Raw genomic sequence first — 21,364 nt, forward strand, 5'->3', positions numbered from 1 at the left:
ATGGTAATATTGGAAGGTGCAATATTAAAGTTTTTTTTTTTAAACCAGGGTTATAGGATAAACTCCTTTAATTAATTTATGTAAATATATTATCGCTAACTGTCAATCCTATTCGGAGCCAAGGAGACTTTATAAAAGCCTCCACTGGATGACACCAGGGGCAGGTTAATAAGCTTTACGAGGCCCCGAGCAAAAATATGACATGGACCCAGGTGACAACCGTGTTTCCACTGTATGAGATTGTTTTTATTTGTGTGGTTATTTGCATACAATTAGCAAAGAATTACTAACTGGAAAACATCCAGCAAGCATGAAATAAAGTGAAACAATATTCTAGATATTTAATAACAGAGGTCTTGTCTTAAATCGAGACATTTCAACTTTGGCTGAGCTGCTGCAGGCGGTAATAAGAGGATAGTAGCACATTAAATTCTGCTGATTCTGGGTGCTGAAGGCTATTGCAGAATTCAAAAGAGAGGAGAGCACAGTTCAAATTGGGAAAGACTGACAGAAGAGGGGTGGAGGTCAGATGGGGTGAAAAAAAACTGCAATGTCACCTGTCACACAAAAACAGTAGCTCCCACTGAAAAGATTCAAAGATGATTCAAAGATCATCTTGAAAGTAGCTCATACTGAAAACATCAGTATGTTAGGCAACAGCAAGAAAAAAAATCCATTGAAAGGATACTTCAAGTCAATACAGTAAGTAGATTTTATTGTAAGGAGCAATGGGCTATTTATTAGCAGCATTTAATATTTTGTTAGTATTCAGATTCTATTCCAGCCCACTGACCTATAAATGATGTCAATCTGTCTGTCATTACAAATGTTCATTATACACATTCAAGTAATACAGTGATTCTGGTGTTTCTCTGGCTAAAGAAACCATTCTTGCATTCGTGTTTGTGCCTGCCTGCTTTGTAACATACTTGTACACGGTGCACATATTCAAGAAATCTCATTAAACCATCCTCTATGCTGAAATCCTCAGAAGGCAGACTACTCCCCGTGGCACCACACACACACACACACACACACACACACACACACACACACACACACACACACACACACACATACACATACACATAAACTAAGACATGCACACAGATCAACCCTGTCACCTCCCCTGCTGGTATAATAAAGCATTTGGCATGACGGCTACATGAGTGTGTGAATGGACTGGCAGCAGCACTGGGAGGCATCCGCAGCTGGAAAACAACAAACAAATGCACTCGCTAATTAGCGAGAGGATGGTTGATAAAGGATGATACAGTCCAATACTGTCACATTGGAGTCCCTTATGTGTAAATCCACAGTATGTGTATGTTTCAATGGACATTTCGTTTCCTGTGTGTGTGTGTGTGTGTGTGTGTTGCAGTGGTCTATTTTTAGGCCGAAGGTAATTCTGTGGAACAGACTGTGGTCCCTGCTGCACAGTAGCACTGGGTCTTATAGGCGAGTGACTGAGCATCAAACCAGCTATTTACTATTTGACTGGCACACAATCAGACAACCAAAACGCCAAGAGACACAACTCTGAGATCTGAGGGTTACCGGTTCCAATCCCTAGCCAGACATGAAATATCTGGGAGGGTAAGTTAATTAAACAAGGGTTGTGCTTTGACCTCCCTTTAGAAAATTGGCTGAGTGATACTTTCTAGAACAAGTGAATATAATCAGTGGTAAAGGTCAACTAACAAGAGTCAACCTGTGTTAATTTAACTGCTAAAACACTTGATTATACAAAGGACACATTGACTTTAATGTTAGTTTCAATCCTTTATAAAGCAAAACATGCTTACCCTTGTTTGATTCCAGGTTCTTAAATGAAAATTTATTGCCTTTCTGTTTTTTTAGTCTTTGAAAATCTCTGGTTTTATTGTCAGTCTGAGAAATCAGATTTAAAGACAAATAAAAAAAATTCTACCCAAATTTAGCACAAATTTCCATGCTAAAAGAAATCTGAAATCCCCACGCAAGATTCCACTTTCTATTGTTATGGAGTAGATTAGACAAGCAGGTGCAATTAAACATTGCAAAAGAAGAGAACACAACAAAGTTGACTAATTATTGCTACAGTCACACTGAAGAAAACATTTGACTGTGGCACAACCAAAATGATTGTGACCATGTGCAATGAACTTGCGATCTGGTTGCCTTTGAAACAGTTGCTTTGAAGACATGGATCTGATCTGCGATCAGTTAGCCAGTTTTCAAAGAGACGCTGCAGTCAAGTTGTGAGCCATCAGCACAGACTGACTCAGACTGAGTGCAGGAAGCTGGTGTTTCTAAATTAGACGGCAATTATTTGCAAACTTTTGCTAATCTGACTGCAGTCACTGTGATTGTTTGTTGCCTCCCACCATGCGAATCGCCTTGTGACCGAAAGTAGCTCAACCTCTGGGTCACCAGCTGGTTTCTCCAGTGTGACCATAAAAGAGTGCCGGCCAAACATTAAGCAAATAATACTAATCAAAAGAAAACTTAATGGACATATGACTTTTACCTTTGATTCACATATTAATTTTACAAGGTCTAAAAGTTTTCTTTATACCTAAATTGAAAATATTTTCTTTAAGCTACAATCTGGAAAATGCTGCCCTCCCCTTTCTGTTCTAAGATCCTCCCACATGATGAGTCCTGTCCTATACCTATGCTAAATAAATCAACTTGACTTTTTTTTTTTTTAGCTCAACATAGAATTTGAACCCTGCTCTCCCAGGTGATAGCCCTCTTTGAACTATCTGTCATTACTCAACCATTTTGGTAGAAGTAGACCTGTCGAAGCCTAAAGACTCTGAAGGCTCTGCTCCCTCTGATACAACTTAATATACTGAAAGATTATTATGGATGTTTTAGTCAGTGATGCCAACAAACAGTTTTACCTACCTGATTTAGGAATTTTTTAGACAATGGTTGAATCTAAATATGAACAGATTAAACAGTAACTGAATTTTTTTGCAGTCCTAGCACATTTTTCATGACGCAAGATTTCACTTAACACTGTGAATGGAACAATTAGAATAGAATGCCTTTATTTGTCATTATACAGAATGTACAATGAATTTGGACCATGTTAACCAGCTGGTAATGGTAGATGGATCCATTTTACCATCAGGACCACCAGTACTGGCTAACACGATAGAGCCATACCACTGCTCTGTCTTGGTAAAAACCTAATTCACCTAACAACAACTGTTGGTCACTCTTTCCCGTTGTCACTTTGTTTCTCACATAATACAGGAACTCAAACATGTGGTCCTTCAGCAACAGACCCGTCCTTTACTCTGAAATGTTCTCTGTACTATTATGTGTTGGTTTTAAGGCTCAAAGCAGCACCTGAAGAGCTGAGTTACTTTCAAAAGTGAGGCAGCAAACTGATGAGCCACATAAAGGCACAAAAATTCATAAGGGGATACTGGGACGCAACAGAAATGTCTAAATGACATGGACTTTGATAAATCCCAAAGAAGTTAGTTGTGAACACAACATCACTAAATATGCAGCCAGAGAACGAGAACACAAGTGCTTACAGGAGAACTGTGAGACACAGACACGGTTTTCATGAGAAAACTGGGATGTCTCACTGCTGTCTGATGTTTTGTCAAAGGCTGAAGGGACGTGACTTACTCAAAATTTGGATTCATTTTAAGAAGGTGTGCAATGCAAGGGGGGAGGTGGGAATGACTCATCGTTCCTCTGAGAAAAGATTCTTTTGTTAAGAGTTTTTCTTTTAAGAATAAGGCTTCTGTGCCATTTCCCAGCTGTTTAATGGCAGGGGCGATGAGCCAGAGCACCTGGGAGAGCTGCAGACCAGAAAAACACTGGGGGTGGAAACGGTGACGGGGCGTTGTGATGGATACCCTGTCATCTGTGTGCCGTACACGATGACACATGTTCAATCTTGGTCCCGCGACACCTGTTGACAGGGCAGGATGAGATTTCACGCCACTATGGAGCTGCATACGTATGTGAGTAAGATTTATAGTGAAACAAGTGCCAGGGACATCTTTATGGCGCACTAAACCAGATGACATAGGATGTAGCCTGCATGAGATCTGCATTTGGGAGTTCAAATTGAAACTCATTAGCATTGTCTCTGCTGATTTGCTTCAAGTAGTTTGTAATTTTGCTAGCAAATTGCCTGAGCCAAAGACAACCAGAAAAAAAAAAAGACTAAACAGTGAAAAAAGTGTTGCCTCTACTACAAATATAATTCAGGTTTGTTTCATAGTTACTATCATCCTAGAAATTAAGCCTGAGGACCTGGAGTTTAAATGTTCCCAAAAATCCCAATACAAGCCCCAATATAAGCTAAAGGGAAGAGGGGGGCCTGGAAATAGACCAGAGTTGACATCCCTGCATTCTTTTGTACATATTAACATTTTCTTCTTTTATAGCAACTGTGAGTTGGGTGAATTTCTTTATAACCAACCCATTCATATACTATTGAGACTTAAAGTCAAGTAACTCACTACCATGTTTGTGGTGTTGGTGCCTCTTTGAGCATTTGTAATGCAGTTTTATGAAAAATAACATGGCCTGCTGTGCACTCATCTGGACTAACAGTCCAAGAAGCCTACGCTCCAGTTCAAGTGAAATTCTAGCATTCGATTTGTGTGTTGCTTAGTGCTGATTAGCTGGTATTGGTGTAGGGACGCACCTTACTGACCAGCTGATAACTTAGCGCTCAATTATAACTTATTATAACTTAGGCATTGTGCCTGCTTCAGTGTACAAACCCACAACCTCTACCTCTATCTCAAATTAGACCTCATGTCTAAGGCTTCATGTATCCCTGCATGGCCATAATAGATTTTGATCAGCTGCAACAAGCTTTTAATCTCCATTTTCTCATCATCATCCATCATTCATCCAGGCTGCTGTGATCTTTATCAGGGCTAGCCATGGTTAACCAATGATAGTCTCATTTCCTGTTCTAAAGGATGGATGTCTCCTCCTGCAATAAAGTCTAGAAAGACATCTCTGTTTGTAATGCCTCGCTGTGTTCAGGTACTTGAATGTTTGTGGTTTGCACCTGTTTGTTTGTACATTCAGATATCAGCATCATTTTATTGTTTACTGATGGTTTTCAGCCTTTGCACTGATGAACTGAGAGGGTGCTTTTCTTCATTAAGAAGCTGCAGAGAATATAGTATGTTTATTACAGAGCTGACAGAGCTTTATTGATAGGTCAGGTGATACTTTGCCTTTCTATGCAGTGCACTTAACACAAAACTGATTGTGGATCTTAACTTACGTCACCAAAACAGAAAGCCTGAAGACTCCAGTACTGCCAATGCAACTCCTTTTACTGCTTGATTCATATACTGTAACTCTCCACTGACCATAAAACAAGGAATAGTAGGAGAGGAGAGTTGGACATAAGCACTTAAAGGATACTAGAATTAAGAAATATTTAGCGAAGGTAAAATGAAGATATAAATACAAGACCTCAACATTTTAAGATTTTTAAAGATGATAACATCTGCTAGCCTCAGACAGTCCAGTCTTATGGTTAAAAAAAAATTCACATCACATTTAGAACTAAGGGACTGCTAGAGGTTTATCTGTGATCTCTGCCTGTGCTCTGGCTGCCATGTTTAACAGTTGTTTTTTTTTTATCAGTAACCTGATTAATCATAACTGACTTAACCCATTGAAGCAGTTATTCTTAGTAAACACAAACTGTGATGAACGGTTACATTGTTTGCCTCTGCACTTGATTTAACATTTGCATTGTGTTAATTTGTTCTAAGTATTTTAATTTAATTCCACAAAACAGGAGAAGCTGCATGAAAGCTAAAGGATTCATGAGACGATCCTCTCTGCTGCTGCAAAAATTAAGGCAGCAAAAATCAAAGGTTGTCTGTCTTTAATAACATAAAACCGGTCCAGAAAGGACATGAAAAGGATAAAACTGAAATCAACACAAACACACACATGCACGCATATTCAGGTACAGTACATACTGTAACTACAGACTAACCTTGGAGGCTGAAGTGTCCACAGTGGAGGAGGTGATGGCAGTGGAGGCTTCGCTGACGGTGGTGCTGGAGAGCTGCTCACCCGTGGGTCTGGACATCATGCGAGTACCCTGTGGCCTGCACAAACGCACGCACACACACACACACACACACACACACACACACACACACAAATGTCAGTATACATCACTGGCAGCACCAGAATAGTAGTGAAACATAACCACACCTCTGTTTAGCTGTTACATATTTCCCAGGTTATTCCTGGAGCGCTGAGTTCAGTGCATTGTCTCTAGTTTTTTTTTTTTTTTAGGATCTGGCTTATTAAATCAATTTTAATACAACAAAAGAGCAAATAAATTTCCTCTTTGTACTACAAGTGTTGCTGGAGTTTTTGACTCTTATGTTTCAGACTATTTCCCCCAAACTCAGGACTCAGACTGCCCAAAGTGCTTGATTTCCAACTGCTTTTTCTACACTTAGATTTAGAGGGATGTCACTAGTGTGGTAAACATCTACAGCTATGAGTACAGAAGGCCAACCCACCTGTGGTTCAAATATTCTGTTTGCAAGGGGCAAACAGAATGGGACTCTAAATTAGGTTCAATTTGGGCTTCACAAGCACCTACAGGGCTTTTTTTGAGAGAAAGAAGAAAAAAAAAAAAGATAATCTGGCACCTTATGCCATCCTGCTATTCTTGTCATTTCAGTTTTCCCAATGTGACTTATCAGAGCTGCTTCTGAAAGGCTAAAGTCTGCAAGTCTGTAAAACACAACACGTTAAGGAGGCAAGGGTGGATTTTGTGAACTGGAAGCGTGTGCTGGGGGAATGTTTCTGGTTGTCATATAGGCCAGTGACAGATTGAGTGCATGCATGTGTTTTTATATGCGCACGTGTGTGTATGCGTGCGTGCACACCCAACATCTCATGAAAGACTGAATGACCTGAAGACAGACTGTCCTAAATTTTTCATTAACCCCACAGAACGCACCTTGGAGGGCAATGAATAAAATCTTTGCACAGTGTGTGTGTGTGTGTGTGTGTGTGTGTGTGTGTGTGTGTGTGTGTTCACACAAGATCTATTTTCCTTTTGTACCTTCAGGTTAGCTAAGATCTATTACCTTAAACCACCTTTTCACAACAGGAAGCTGTTCCCAAACTCACAAACCAGATTCACAACAGAAAAATGTGCACAAAGCAACACACTGTGTTGTGTAACTGTTTACTGGAGGTAAATTAGCACCATTATGCCTTATTCCAAAACTAAACAGCAGTCCCATATATAAGACTGAGGACTACTACATAACTATTACACTATAAACAGCAAAAATTTCAAAGTTTTTTTTCCTGAGAATATATATTTGTAGATATTTGTGAATGGTGTAATCTGTATTAATTTGATGAGATAAAGCCTTTTTAATGGAAAATAGGTGCATGGTGGCACAGTCAGAAAGAGGCATTTTAGGATTTGAATAAACGAATACAGTTGAAGTATTTAATATATATTGTTTTGTAACATTTTAAAACATTTTGTTTCCTTGACTACCATGTTAATTGCTGCTAGTACCAGTTTACATAAAGATTTTGTAAACCAGAAGGAAGAGATATGTTTTTCAACCTGCTGAGTACCACGTAGACTTTATTACAGCCTTTATTATGACATGTTAAAAATCTGTCAAATAAAACATGAACAAGAAGGAAGTGATATGCAGCCTGACATCTCAATAGATTGCAACACGGTAATAGGTAAAAGGTGATATGGCTGAATATTCATTTGGCAGCTGTGGATCACTAAGACTACAAACGAAGCTAGAGAACCAAGTCTTCTATGATTAGAAGAAGCATGAATTAATGAGTTTCTACATAAAACAGCGTACTCTGGGTTTGGTAAACATTTACAGTACTATGATTTAATCAATCACAGCCAACCATCAACAACAGGAAAAATGAGACGAAATACGGCAATTACAAACTTTGAAAACCTTTAAAACTGATTCTGACGCAGTCGTGAGTTCAGCTTTTCAAACCTGACTGCACAAGCTTCTGCTTGTAAGGCTTGTGCATTGATTTATTTACACAGCTCTTTTTAACATGTTATTTTTTTTCCTCTTGTTTCAACTCAGCTTTCAAAAAGAGCAAAAGCAGCACACACTGGAGTGCACGTTCTTATTTTTTTTATTTTCTCTGATAAGCAGCCTGATGTGTATGGCTATGTTTTTTCCCCCTGGTTGGCAAGGATACAGATACAGCTGGAGGTCTACAATCATTACACAGTTCTACTCCTTCCCCAAATACACAGTATTACTTGTACTTCTTAGTAAGGATTTAAATTTTTAGAAACAACTTCAGTCACTTTAAAATGATTCAATCAAAGAATGCTTTGGAAATTTTAGACACATCACCCTCTCTGTGTTCCTGCTAGAAGCCTGAAGGATTAAAACTTCGCATTACAAGGAGAGCAAATCCACATTTGTTTAGATGAGCCACAAATATGTTATCTGGCTAAATGTCCATCAAATCTGAGTTATGACCGCTTCTGATATTTAGATATTCACTGATTTTAAAGTGATTTACAGTATGAGGAACAGTGACTGGTCCATGATGCTAATTATGTGTCTGCCTGTCAAAAATGTGTCTGTTTTGTAGGACAGAAACATTTCCTTTTTTTTTTTTTTTTTTTTTGGTGAAGCCACCTGTGGCTCCACACACCATCCTAAAATCCTGTTTCCAGTCATCAGCTTTTGCAAGGACTGACTTTTGCTTTTGCAAATTTGCATGTTTTGTTTAGCTTTTTCACATAAAGTATAAGTCAAGTGAGCAAGGATCACTTGGTTGTGACATATTCCCATTTAAACTGTATACTTCAAATTATCCTCTACAGACCTTTTTACTGCTTATAGACCTTTTGCTGTCCTCACTCAATAGCTGTTTGATACGATTTTCCTTATTTCACGCATATACAGGGGAGTGGTGGCCTAGGGGAGAAGAAGAGGGTTCATCACTGAGAGGACCCTGGTTCAAATCCTCGGGCTGGCATCACTGTGGGTCCCTGAGCAAGCCCACCCCCCCAGGTTGCTCCCCGGGCGCCCCTTGGCTGCCCCCTGCTCCATGCTGTGCTGTGTGTACTACATACTCCATGTGTGTGATGGGTTAAATGCAGAGAATGAATCTCACTGCATGTATATGTATGTGACAAATAAAGCTCTTTCTTTCTTTCTTCTTTCTTCTACTTGTAGGCTACCAACAGTGTGTTTTTAAAGCAGACAGTACACAAACAACCGAGGCAATGAAATGTGACTGCATTCATGATGTCTACACGGAGTTTGCATGATGACAGACTCGTTATTGCCGCCGTCTTATTGTGAGGAAAAATATGAGATTTTCTTTGCTGGATTTTTATCGTCAGCAGGAGAACACCAGTCGCAGCAAGTGTTTGAATCTGTCTGATTAGATTCAAAAGAGAAAACAATGGTAATCCAAGAAAATTACTAAGTGTTACATTTCTCCCCGACTCCTTCTTTCTCAGATAGATTCATACAGTTTTATTGCCCTAAGCACATTTTAATGTCTTGGAAGTGTTCCTCTTGGTTAAAAACAAAAAAACAAAAAAACTGTTATTAAAGGAAAAAAAATGTTCTGATTGTGTTTGATTTGAAAATATTTCCAGAATACTGGGTTTCATACTATTTTATTTTGTTGTTTATCTAAAAAATATTTTGTCTTGCAGTAGTTGTGCTGTCCTCCCTGTATTTCTTTTTTTTTCTTTTTTCCAATAAAAACACAGACATCGCTCTCAGCTCTGCCCTCCACATTACAGGCTGAGCTATAACACACCAACACTGCCGGCAGTTTCAGTACAGCACAAATTTCTTTCCATATATGCATAATGTAAATCATCTGAATGCTGTGTGGGTGGGTTCAGAGAGCTCTGTTTTCACTCTCCTGTCAAGAGAATTTCATGGAAACTTTTTAAAGGTCACGAACCCTAAAATAAAAATGAGATGCATTTTCATTTGAATTCTAGTAAAAAAAAAAAAATAATACTGCACTGAATGGAATAATTTTAAGCAGAACTGATTTCAGAAAACATCTGGGGAAGTCATTGTTCTTTAATTAAGAGCTAATACTGTGCATAATTTAAGCTCTCCCATGACAAAAGCATGAACTGCTTTTTTGTGCAATAAAATAAATCTATTATATTTGCATATAATAAGAGTTTTCTTTTTATACTTGCAGGCTACAGATGGGTGAATGAGTGAGTGAGTGAGTGAGTGAATTATATTCTATTACCAGTTTTATCATGAAAGTGGGCTGGTAAGTGTTACTCCAACTTTTTATTTGTGGTAATGATTTTATACTTTCTGTCGATATTTAAGATGAATATCTGTCACCGGACATTATTGTTCATGTACAATAACACATGTTTCTTAATGTTCTTTATTTTGGCACAATACTTTAAAACATGGCACCACAGGTGAACACGGTGAAGACTTTAGGATCAACTTCTCCATCTGATTCTAAAATTAAGTCAACAGCTGTCACAGTATCAGACTTTCACTGTGTGATATCAAGGCTGCAAAATAACATCATGATAATGAGGTAATTGGGATAATAATCATTTAATAATTTGGGATAATAATCATTTAGATTCATCTATCACTTTTTGTATTGCAGGGTTTCCCATGGTTCAAAAGGTCTAGCATGGGGTAATGTATTTTAAGCTAGTATTTATACTACATTTAGGTAAGTTACTAAATCTACACTATAGATTTCTCTGTAACAAAAGTTGCATAACTATAATAATTCTAATTATAGTGGAATGTAGATAATTGAGTGCCTTAACTTGCTAGAGTTACCTGTTACAGCCTTCTCACAGCGTAGGCTGCTAAAACAATCTTTTGACAATCAAAATGTGGTTAGTGTTTCAGCGCTCAGCTGCACACTGGGGAGAGTGTGATCTGTCTCCATGAACCTCCAATTTGTACAGAGAATAAAAGTCAACTTCTGCATCATGTTTACTCAACTTTTATATTGAGGATCATCTTTAGTGATAAGTGCTGAATCTCCAGCAATGACCCAAGACCAGGCATCAGTTTTTGAAGGTGAGGCATCAGGTTAGGAGTACAACCAGAAGATCAAATGTTTTAGACTGCACAACATGGAGATAATGTTAGCAGTACAGAAAGTATCACTGCAGTATTCAAGCTCTGATTCATGACTGATGAGTGCAGGGCAGCAACTGCAAACCAGACATACAGCATTGCTTTTGCTTCATATTCCTCTTGCCTACACTCAAAGTGCTTCATACCTTTTTACATTTTAAAAGGCACTCCAGTGATTTTACACTTGAAGTTCAGTTTGCTCATCACAAGGGGTTTGAAGGGGTTGTAATAAAAGGTGCTAATGGGCTGTCTTTACCTTGCACACATTTTTCAAGCTGGAACTACAGTTTACTGCAGACAAAAAAGTCAGGACTCGGATTCTGTTTCAGATTTGATCGTTTGTCTTCTCTCTCTTGCAACTGCTTAAAAATAAAGTGCAAACCTCATAATCACAGCTCAGGATTTAAATTATTTTTGGAAAATGGACACAAGGGAGCAAATATAACTAATGACAGCTTAAACACAAACAATGAAAACACAATGTCTGGCTTCTGGAAGGACATATGAAGAAATATGCATTTTTCCCTACAGCCATGGTGGAAATATACCAATTCTTCCTCTGTTATGTGAACAATTATTGTGTAGGGAAGAAAAAGAGGAAAAGATACACCGGTCACTTTGGAAACTTTGCTAGTACAGGGTCAGAGCCCATTTTGCCTTCTGAACTACCTTAATTCTTCATCGCATCGAGTCAACAAGGAGCTGGAAACATTCCTCAGATTTTTCTTCATATTGACATGATAGCATCACACTATTGCTGCAGATTTATCGGCTGCACATCTGTGATGCAGATATCCAGTTCTACCACATCCCAAATGTGCTCTGTTAGACTGAGATGTGCTTAATATGGAGGCCAGTACAGTACGAGTACATTAAAGTCATTATTATGTTCAAGATACTGGTTTAAGATGGTCTGGGCTTTGTGAGATGGCACATTACCCTGATGGAAGCAGCAAGATGGGTACACTATATGTCATGTCATGTTGTTCACACCAATTTCTGACCCCACTATCCGAATGCCGCAGCAGAAATCGAGACTCAGATCAGGCAGCATTTTTCCAATCTCCTATTGTCCAATTTTGGTGAGCCCATGCAGACTGTAACCTCCATTTCCCATTTTTAGCTGACAGGAGCAGCACCATCTGCAGTCTTCTGCTGCTATAGCCCATCTGCTTCAAGGTTTGACGTGTTCTTCTGCATACCTTGGGTGTAATGAGTGGTTATTTGTTTTTGTTTTGTTTGATTACTGTTGTCTTCCTACCAGCTCAAAGCAGTCTTGGTCTTGTTTTTTTTTTTTTTTTTTGGCATATTTCAGGTCAGCTTCTAGAACAAAATGACTGGGTGTGCATCAGATGTTAGTGAGGGTGATCTCTGCCTATACACCTTACTGGGGCTACCCTTGGAAAAACCCAGAACCTATTGTAATGGTCATCCATTAGATGACATCTTTATTGACATTTATTGAGATATTAAAGGTCATCATTAAGGGTACAGGGGAGGTCATCAAATGTTGTCTTTATGGGGGAAAGCGTTACAGAGCAAAACTGTATGGTCAAAGCATGACAAGGTAGGAACCCCAACCTTAATCTCACTGTGCAATACAGTACAAGCCATGAGTCAATATCAAAACTACAGGACGTGTCAGAGAGCATTTACTGTTAATTGAGAGAAGCACCTTCCCTCCATTCGTTGAGAGGAAAAGACAGAGAGGTCACAAAGGAGATTTAATCACACAGGAAAAGTAACAGTCATAAAGATTGACATTTTACCATAAGACTTTTTATTATTATTATTTTAATAATATCAATCATAAGAAAAAAAAGAAAATGTCAATTGAGATACTCTGCAAAGTCCCATATTCACGCATAACACACAGAGCAGGAAATAGAATTCCACACAGAGACTGACATTTAAACACAGTCATTTCATGCTTCAGTTTGCATTATGAGGATCAAAACATTCAGAAATGTTACAATTAATTACCTAATTAAACAACCCACTCTTTAAACAAGGACTGGAAATCATTATTTCAACATTACCACATTGTTAAACCCAACTATCTGAAAAAATAAATAAAAATAAGCAAAATATTTTGTTTTTTTATTAAAAAAAAAAAAAGGACTACAAACTTTCGTCCAACTGTGCTGAAAAGCACAGCCACTGCATGTCCATTTTTAACTTTCAGTTTTGTTTCCCTGACACTTCTGTCTTAACACGTCATCCAATGTGATATTCTTCTGTGATGTTGATGGTGCTAAATTATCTTTCGCTAAACCACAAGTCTTTAGCGAAACGGCATTTCATGTTTTCACATTTTTTTTATATTGTTAAATTTCAGTTCAAAATGGAGATTTTTGGTTTGAGGTTCAAAGTTAGAAAAATTAGCTGTATTTACATTACAGCACTTTAGGCAATATACATTTTCCACCCTAAAATGGAGATAAAATATGGAGGTGGAGTCACAAAAGGTTTCATTTACTGAAGCATCATGACTCTGGATAGAGGGATACTATTGTGAACTCAGTAAGCAGTTCCTTAATGGTGGGCTGTCAGGCAACTGCACAAAATATTATGAATCTTTATTAAATGCTATGACTTTCTCAAACCAAAAACAAAAAGAACAAAGAACAAAACAAAAGCAAATTCTGTACCCTAAAAAAGTCCTTAAAAATTAAAAAAAAAACTTCTGTAAAGAGAACCTAAGTCCACACACAGCTGCCAAACACTGGAAATTATGAGAGCATGACAAATCCAAAACCCCTGACTGACAGCGGGAAGGGGAAACAAACTGGGATAGAGGAAATGAACCGTTTTCCTGTGTGGAGCAAACTACAATTAAAGTCCAACCTACCATGTAAAGAAAAGAGAAAAAACTTTCAGAACACAGTACTGTGAAAGCTTCTTGTGTTATGGCTTCCTCAGAGTGTCACCTGTCAGGAGAAGCTTCCTGACATGGTTGAAACTGAGCTAAAGTGGCGAATGGGAACCAAACAAAAAGAAAAACATGTCCTGGATCTTAACCGCAGTCAGCAAGAAGGTTTGTTGGTTTGTGTGAAGGTGTCTAATAAGGTGACGGAAGCAAGGTGTATGGGAGTGGAGAGGCACTGTTGCAAAACTAAAATGAAATAAAAATAAAGTGCTCATTCTTCTGATAATGCAATCAGAAAAATTGACGTGTCAGATAACATGAAGGCTATTTTGGGCAGACTGAAACTCTGGGTCACCACTTTGGTGAGTCAAAATGTTCAAAAACGACTGGTTTAGAGGTGCTAAGCATTCACTATGCTCAAAGATGAAATTAATATTCTCATCACAACCTCTAAAAGAAATTAAAAAAGCATCTTTCTTCTAAAGTGTTTACCAATTTATTGTGTAATTTTAGGAAACCTTGTATCCACTATAAGGTTTTCAGAAAAGCAATCAGCTAAATTAACCAAGCTTAAATGCACTGATTATGTTTTGAATACTGATGCGGGTATGACAGATACTATTTCCCCAGTAACACATTCCATCTACAATTGCACCCCCACCCCCCCACTCCGTTCCACTTCAGTGCCACAAAGCTGCTATGGCAACAGTCAACCAAAACGATGCCATGCTACACCCTCAATGAAGCACCATGTGTGCGCTCATCACATCGCTGGCACAGCTTCACTTTAATCACCAACTCCAAGATCAATACACAGGGGACGGGTCAAAGACAGAAAAATATGTGTGTTAAGTCAAGACAGAACAGAAAACAGACTCGCTGAGAGGGACTGGGGGAAATGACATGGCATGGAGGAAGATTTTAGAACAGTAAATGTGACAAAGAGAAAGGCGTGCCAAGAGACAGCAGGAGTTCTTTTTATCTCCATTTGAAGAGGGAAAGTTTTCGTCTGGCATGCTCGCTCTATTTTAGTAAAACCAAGCGTGCTTTTTCAGCATGTGCTTGATGATTACACTTTAATGTTTTATTCCTCACACATAAGCAGAGTGAAACAGTTCAGAGTTTCAAACATTAACACAGAGTAAACAACACCACCATGCATAGATTAAAAAAAATATATAAAAATTCATAGGAAATATTTTTTGGGTCCAAAACCGGTCTTACAATTGATGCTTGAAAACTGAAACTGACAGTTATTCAAGCTATCAGCAAACAACTTGAGAGTTCTGCGAGCTTCCATGACACACATTTCAGTGCTTTCCAAGACCCTACACCCAATGACAAGAAGACAGACGTGGTGCAAATAGACTTAGACACGCTTCAGATACTGAGACCTAGACAGGCGCAGCCAAGGGAAGTTATTCCATCTCTCCTGCTGCCAAAATAAGAGCTGATGAGGTACTCCTAGAACCTGTAAAGTCCTGACACTTTAGCCCCTTTAATCCATGATAACTCCTGGTGAGCAGGCCCGCTGACGCCAGCCTCTGTACACACGCACGCGCACCACACCCTGCTGCTAATATCACTCTCAGATGGAGCTTCAACTCTGCTTTGATGGTCTGTGAGCTGATGCCTCCATCACAGTTCATGTTGACATCAAACCAAAAAAAGAAGCCTGGCTGGTGCGGGTGGAGCTGGAGCTGGCCATGACAAATATCCACAGCAATATGAGCTCCAGTGTATTCCACAGCCAACATGCTGGCATGAGGCAGCGACAGGGTGGCAGTAACCTAAAGGTTACCTCTGCTCCAGCTCACTCATTAATGGTAAAAAGTATTAATGTATATGTGTGTAAATATGTCATAACAGCATAGCAGATATTTTGAACAGTGGAAATGGCTGAAATTGTTTTTCTTGTATGACGTGCAGTGGTGCAACGGCAGCTGGGTAACAAGAGTTCCCAGTAGAGCTGAGTGGATTATCAAAAGATATATCTATATACACAATATTATTTTATATGAGAAATAAGAAATGACCATAATCGTTATGTTGAATATGCTTATTAATACCTATACAGGTTACTATCCGCTATCTTTCAAACATATTGCAGTTTAGCAGCTAAGAGTAGTGTAGCTATCTCTTTCTTCTCTTTCTCTCACTCTAATTGCTGTGTGAACTGGGTTGTAATTTCCCTTTAAAGGGAAAGAACACAATAAGCAACACTGCAGTGATTGGTCGAACTCTGGTTCATTCTGGACACTTTATGGCTTATTTCAGTAAGTTAATCCTCGCTGTCACCTGTGCCTCAAAGGCAGTATCACTCACTTCCCACAACAGCGGCAGACAACTTCTAGTATTCAGTCACAAGTGATGTGTTGCACACTTTTAAATTTATGTACAGAAAATCTATTTCAGTACAAGGCTGTAGTTTGGATGTTACAAAAAATACTGACACCTAAACATTAGACCTTTAGATTTTCATCAAATTGTATTGTATCATGCATCACCCTTTTTCACCCATCCCAAGAAAAACTGGGATGGGTTGCATCAGGAAGTGCCAAATCAAACATGCACATCTGTCCACTGTGGCAACCCCTGTGAAAAAAAGGAAACACTTAAGGTACCTTTATTTGATAGCCATACTACAGATCTGGTAAATAATCATTAAGGTAGCAGCTAGTGGCTATGGCTAACTATAAAATGATAATGTTAATGTGGGAGCTAGATAGCAAACGTCAGTCCTGTCCACCTGTAATGTTACACAATGTTAATTTAACAGAATAACGCAATTATTTGTGTCTAAAAACTGTTGCGTTTCTCTTAAAGATTGAAGCTGAGAAGAGTCTACAAGCAGCTAGACAGAAACAGTGTCAGCCTACCTTAACAACTCTTATTTAATTAGCAATGAAAACATCAGGTCACCAGAAGCACAGCACTACCTCAGACTACCAAAAAATACTTGTTTGTTGTTTTTTGGCACTACTTAAGAGAATCTTAAAATATTTGTCATGTATGCACCTTCCAATTATGTTTATATTTTAAACTACATCAGTCAACTTAAAAATTGTACTGTCACAGATATTATTGTTTGCATTGTTCTATTCTTCATTTTTTTTGTCCCCATGGTATCAAGTACCAAATATTTCCCTTGGTGTCCCTATCAAGCTTGAAATTCTAGTATTATAACAACCCTGTATTTAACTCCCCCATAAAAGACATCCTTTGTTCCCATTGTTAGTCAATCACAAAAGGTTCAGAGCAATTAAACTGAGTATATACCTGCTTTACCCCTTGGACTACTTTTTTTCACCACTTATCATTGCTGCAAGTCTCCAAATGTCACCAAATTGTCAGGAAAGTATATTCTTAGATTCTTCAACTGACCTGGATACCTGCAACATTTAGTAAGACAAGACTTTTATAAACCTGACCCACTAGCTCCAAGACAGTTCATACAACTTAGCTTAAAAATTCCTAAATATAAACATATGTGAATACAAACAAAAAACAATAATGACAAGACACACTCAGAGAGCGCAGCTCCCTCTCTGAGCAGTGTTTACTTTTAAAGGAAAAGAATTACAGTTTGTATATAATAATTTGGCTTTTTAAACACCATTTAAGAGTGCAGCAAAAATCAGATTAAGGACAGCATGACAGATGTTTACTGTGAGAACAAACATTATGTAGGAGTAGGTACTTCACGCCCAGTTTGTAAATAACTGGACACGAATAACTTGAGCTTATTATATAACATTATACTACAGTATATTTCTAATGGACTGTTATCATCCCAATTAACCTAACCTAACCCCAATAACTGCATGTCTTTGGACTGTGGGAGGAAAGCGGAGTATCCGGAGGAACCCACGCAGACACGTGCAAGCTCAACACAGAGAGGCCCGGGCCAAGGAGGAATCGAACCCAGGGCTAGATGTCATTCTAGCTGTGAGGCAGTAGTGCAGAGCAGAGCCTGTACAGGAAGGATGGATGGATGGATGGATGTTATCATCCCTCTCTACGCCCCTAAAAATCAGAATTCTTTAGAAACATTTCGAGCTATTGTGTTTACAGACACAATGGTGACACAGATGCACATAAATGCTACCAGAAACATAAACTCCTTGCTGGAGGTAATAATAATAATAATAAATGGACAATTTAACCATATCTAGAAATTGACTTCCGCCAATTAATATATGGCTTTAATTGGTCTTTGGATGCTTTAATGTATTACTCTCAGTGTCCTCCTTTACTGCCATTATGAAGATGATAATCGAAGGTGCTCAGCTGTGTCTGACAAGTAGAGCAAAGAACCTCCTTCTGTGTATTAATTCAAGATTTCACTGAGCTACAAAGCCTTACCTATTCAGCAGCCAAATAGACATAATTTCCACAGGCTCCCTCTATTAAAAATCTGTGCAAATTTCACTGCTTTCATAGCAATATATATGCACACACATATTGGTAAAACGTGTGTGTGTGTGGGTTGCACTGACACATTATCATAGTGGTTTGGGTAGGCCTGCTTCACGCCTACACAGCTGCTAATAAGACAGATCCATCAGAACATAGCGAGGAAATATGTAACCAGGTTCTTCATCTTTTGGGACGTATGGAGGAAAGAGAGGTGAGAGAGATGATGCATACTGTGGGAATGGCTGGGGTTGGACAGACAGAAAAAGACTAGGGAGCAAGGGAGATGGGACGAGTGATCCAAAGAGAAAGCAGAGATGTAGAAGCAAAATAAATGACACACCAAAAAGAGCCACACTGGTGAGCGGAGAGACCAGTGACTGCAGATACAATGTGCCTTGCAGTGGGGTCCCTGCCAGACAAGTTAGGCTACCAAAAATTCACTTTTTGCCCATGTGAAAAACAACAATCTTCACTTCACTTTCAGTGCTAAAAGGAATTAATACTCAAATCAATATTGTTTCTCTAGCCACCAGGTACATCACTCTCCTACAGGTAGGGAGGTGGAGTTCCCAGCAAAAGACTATGACAGGATATATGGGGAATGGGAGAACTATGGAAAGTGAAACAGAAGAAACAGTGATTGGTTGGGACACAGAAATAGAGGAAACGAGAAATTGAAATCAATGAGATGAAGGCAGAAAGGAAAAAAAATGAAGTGGAAAAAAGGCTGATAGAAATTGTGCCTGCGCCCTGAAACTTGATTACATTTTAATGTGTTCTCTGATTAGATTAGCTGCCACAAAAGCTCTATTAATTGTTCTTCACCAAATCAGCAACTGAATTTGGCTCTGATGCATTTGGGAAAAAATTAAACTATGGCAGCTGTTGGTATTGGTACAATTTATACTGCTCAAGAAAAATTAAAGGAACACGTTTTAATCAGAGTGTAGCATCAAGTCAGTTAACCCTCTGGGATATTGATCTGGTCAGTTAAGTAGCAGAGGGGGTTGTTAATCAGTTTAAGCTGCTCTGGTGTTAATGAAATTAACAGCAGGTGCAGTAGAGGGGCAACAATGAGACGACCCCCAAAACAGGAATGGTTTTACAGGTGGAGGCCACTGACATTTTTTTCTCTCCTCATCTTTTCTGACTTTTTGTTCACTAGTTTTGCATTTTGCTAGGGTCAGTATAACTACTGGTAGCATGAGGTGATACCTGGACCCTACAGAGGTTGCACAGATAGTCCAGGATGGCACATCAATACGTGTCATTGCCAGAAGGTTTGCTGTGTGTCTCCCAGCACAGTCTCAAGAGCATGGAGGAGATTCCAGGAGAGAGGCAGTTAATCTAGGAGAGCTGGACAGGGCCGTAGAAAGTCTTTAACCCATCAGAAGGCCCAGTATCTGCTCTGTCATGCAAGGAGAAACAGGATGAGCACTGCCAAAGCCCTACAAAATGACCTCCAGGAGGCCACTGGCCACTCTGACCAAACAATCAGGCAGTTATCGTGATGAAATCCTTGGACCTACTGTTAGACCCTTCACTGCCGCAGTGGGTCTTGGGTTCCTCTTCATGCACAATGACTGGCCTCGTGGTGGAGGATGGTCCTGGAGGTTCAAAGAACTGATACTATTGACTGGCCCCCCACGCTTGCCTGAACTAATTTTTAGAAATATCACTTTTTAAATTGTGTGACAGCTGAAGTCTCAGACTGAAGAAAGAAGTTTGCTTTTAGTGTGAAGCCCAGAGGATGACGGTACTGATCTCAGGTCCCTTAATCCCCAAAGAAGGCTCAAGGTTCAGGTGCTGGGAGTTTTTAACTCCAGACAGAAGTGAAAGTAAAATTTGAAGGAGAAAGTCACATGAAAGTCTCTTCCAGCCTTATTTTTAAGAACCATTTATTTAAATGTACTTCGTAATTATAATGATTTTGTTGACAGAACCGGATTTCAGCTTTGAAGCTCACTAACAACAAACCCCATAAGTCATAAGTTGTCATGTGTCTGTATATGCCCACACACACTAATCATCAAAAACACGCATAGCCAGTCTCAACTGCATTAATATCCATAGTGCCTGAGAGCAAACTGCATATACAAAACACTACCGCAAGACAGGTGAACCACACAAATTCATTCATCACACACCCAGGGATACTAATTAAAGGATTACAGATATTGCTTAAATACCAGGAATCAAAACTTGGCAGCGGGATAAATGGTACATTGCTATAAGAGTAAAGGATATATCCTCTTTGAATTTGTACATTTTGGGCTGAGATGTTAAATATGAGTTGCTTGCTATCAGAAAATGAATCAATATTTTTAACGATGTGCTATATTAATTAATGTCCCTACTCTAAGGGAATTAATTTATGTAGGATGAAGGATTAAACACCTGCATATAGTTTATCTCTTTGGAATGTCTTTAATGACAGTTTTTGGATGGTCACAGCAAAGCTCACTTTAACTTAAAATAAGCAGCTTATAAGATGGTTTAAAGAGGACATAGTAGTGTAGAGTTAGAAAATGCAAACATTTACATACATTTATGTTTTATTCCAAAACACTGGGGGCCCTGATATTGATCTTTGTACAACATTAAAGGAACGCCCACACAAGAAGCAATTCACATGTTGTGCATCACTCTTCAGCTAAGTGTTTTTCGCTAGCAGACGTTCCAGATACCTACAGTAGGGAACCCTCACATATATCGGTGAACAATATCCTTCACTCTCATTGGCAGTTGATTGAATTGTTTGCCTAAAAGCTGATAGAAGTTTAACTCAGGAACAAATGGATGGAATAGACACCCGACAATACAATACTATCATAATATTTCACTCACAATACAGTATTACTGCAATTTTTAACGTTCTGTGATAAATTGCAATATATGTTATTGTAATATATCACTTTTTTCCAAC

The 21,364-nt window shown here is 38.8% G+C and overlaps 1 protein-coding gene across 3 annotated transcripts in view; it reads right to left on the reverse strand.

The window, feature by feature from the left end:
* Window positions 1-21,364, reverse strand: part of LOC115781525 (pleckstrin homology domain-containing family A member 7-like) — a 129,071-nt gene that overhangs the window by 39,668 nt on the left and 68,039 nt on the right. For all 3 annotated transcript variants that reach the window (XM_030731210.1, XM_030731207.1, XM_030731208.1), the window contains exon 5: window positions 5,993-6,107. In XM_030731210.1, coding sequence (XP_030587070.1) covers window positions 5,993-6,107 — 115 coding nt within the window. The remainder of the gene's footprint in view (window positions 1-5,992; window positions 6,108-21,364) is intronic.

This window comes from Archocentrus centrarchus, chromosome 6 (assembly GCF_007364275.1).
Source record: "Archocentrus centrarchus isolate MPI-CPG fArcCen1 chromosome 6, fArcCen1, whole genome shotgun sequence".
NCBI classification, from domain to species: domain Eukaryota; kingdom Metazoa; phylum Chordata; class Actinopteri; order Cichliformes; family Cichlidae; genus Archocentrus; species Archocentrus centrarchus.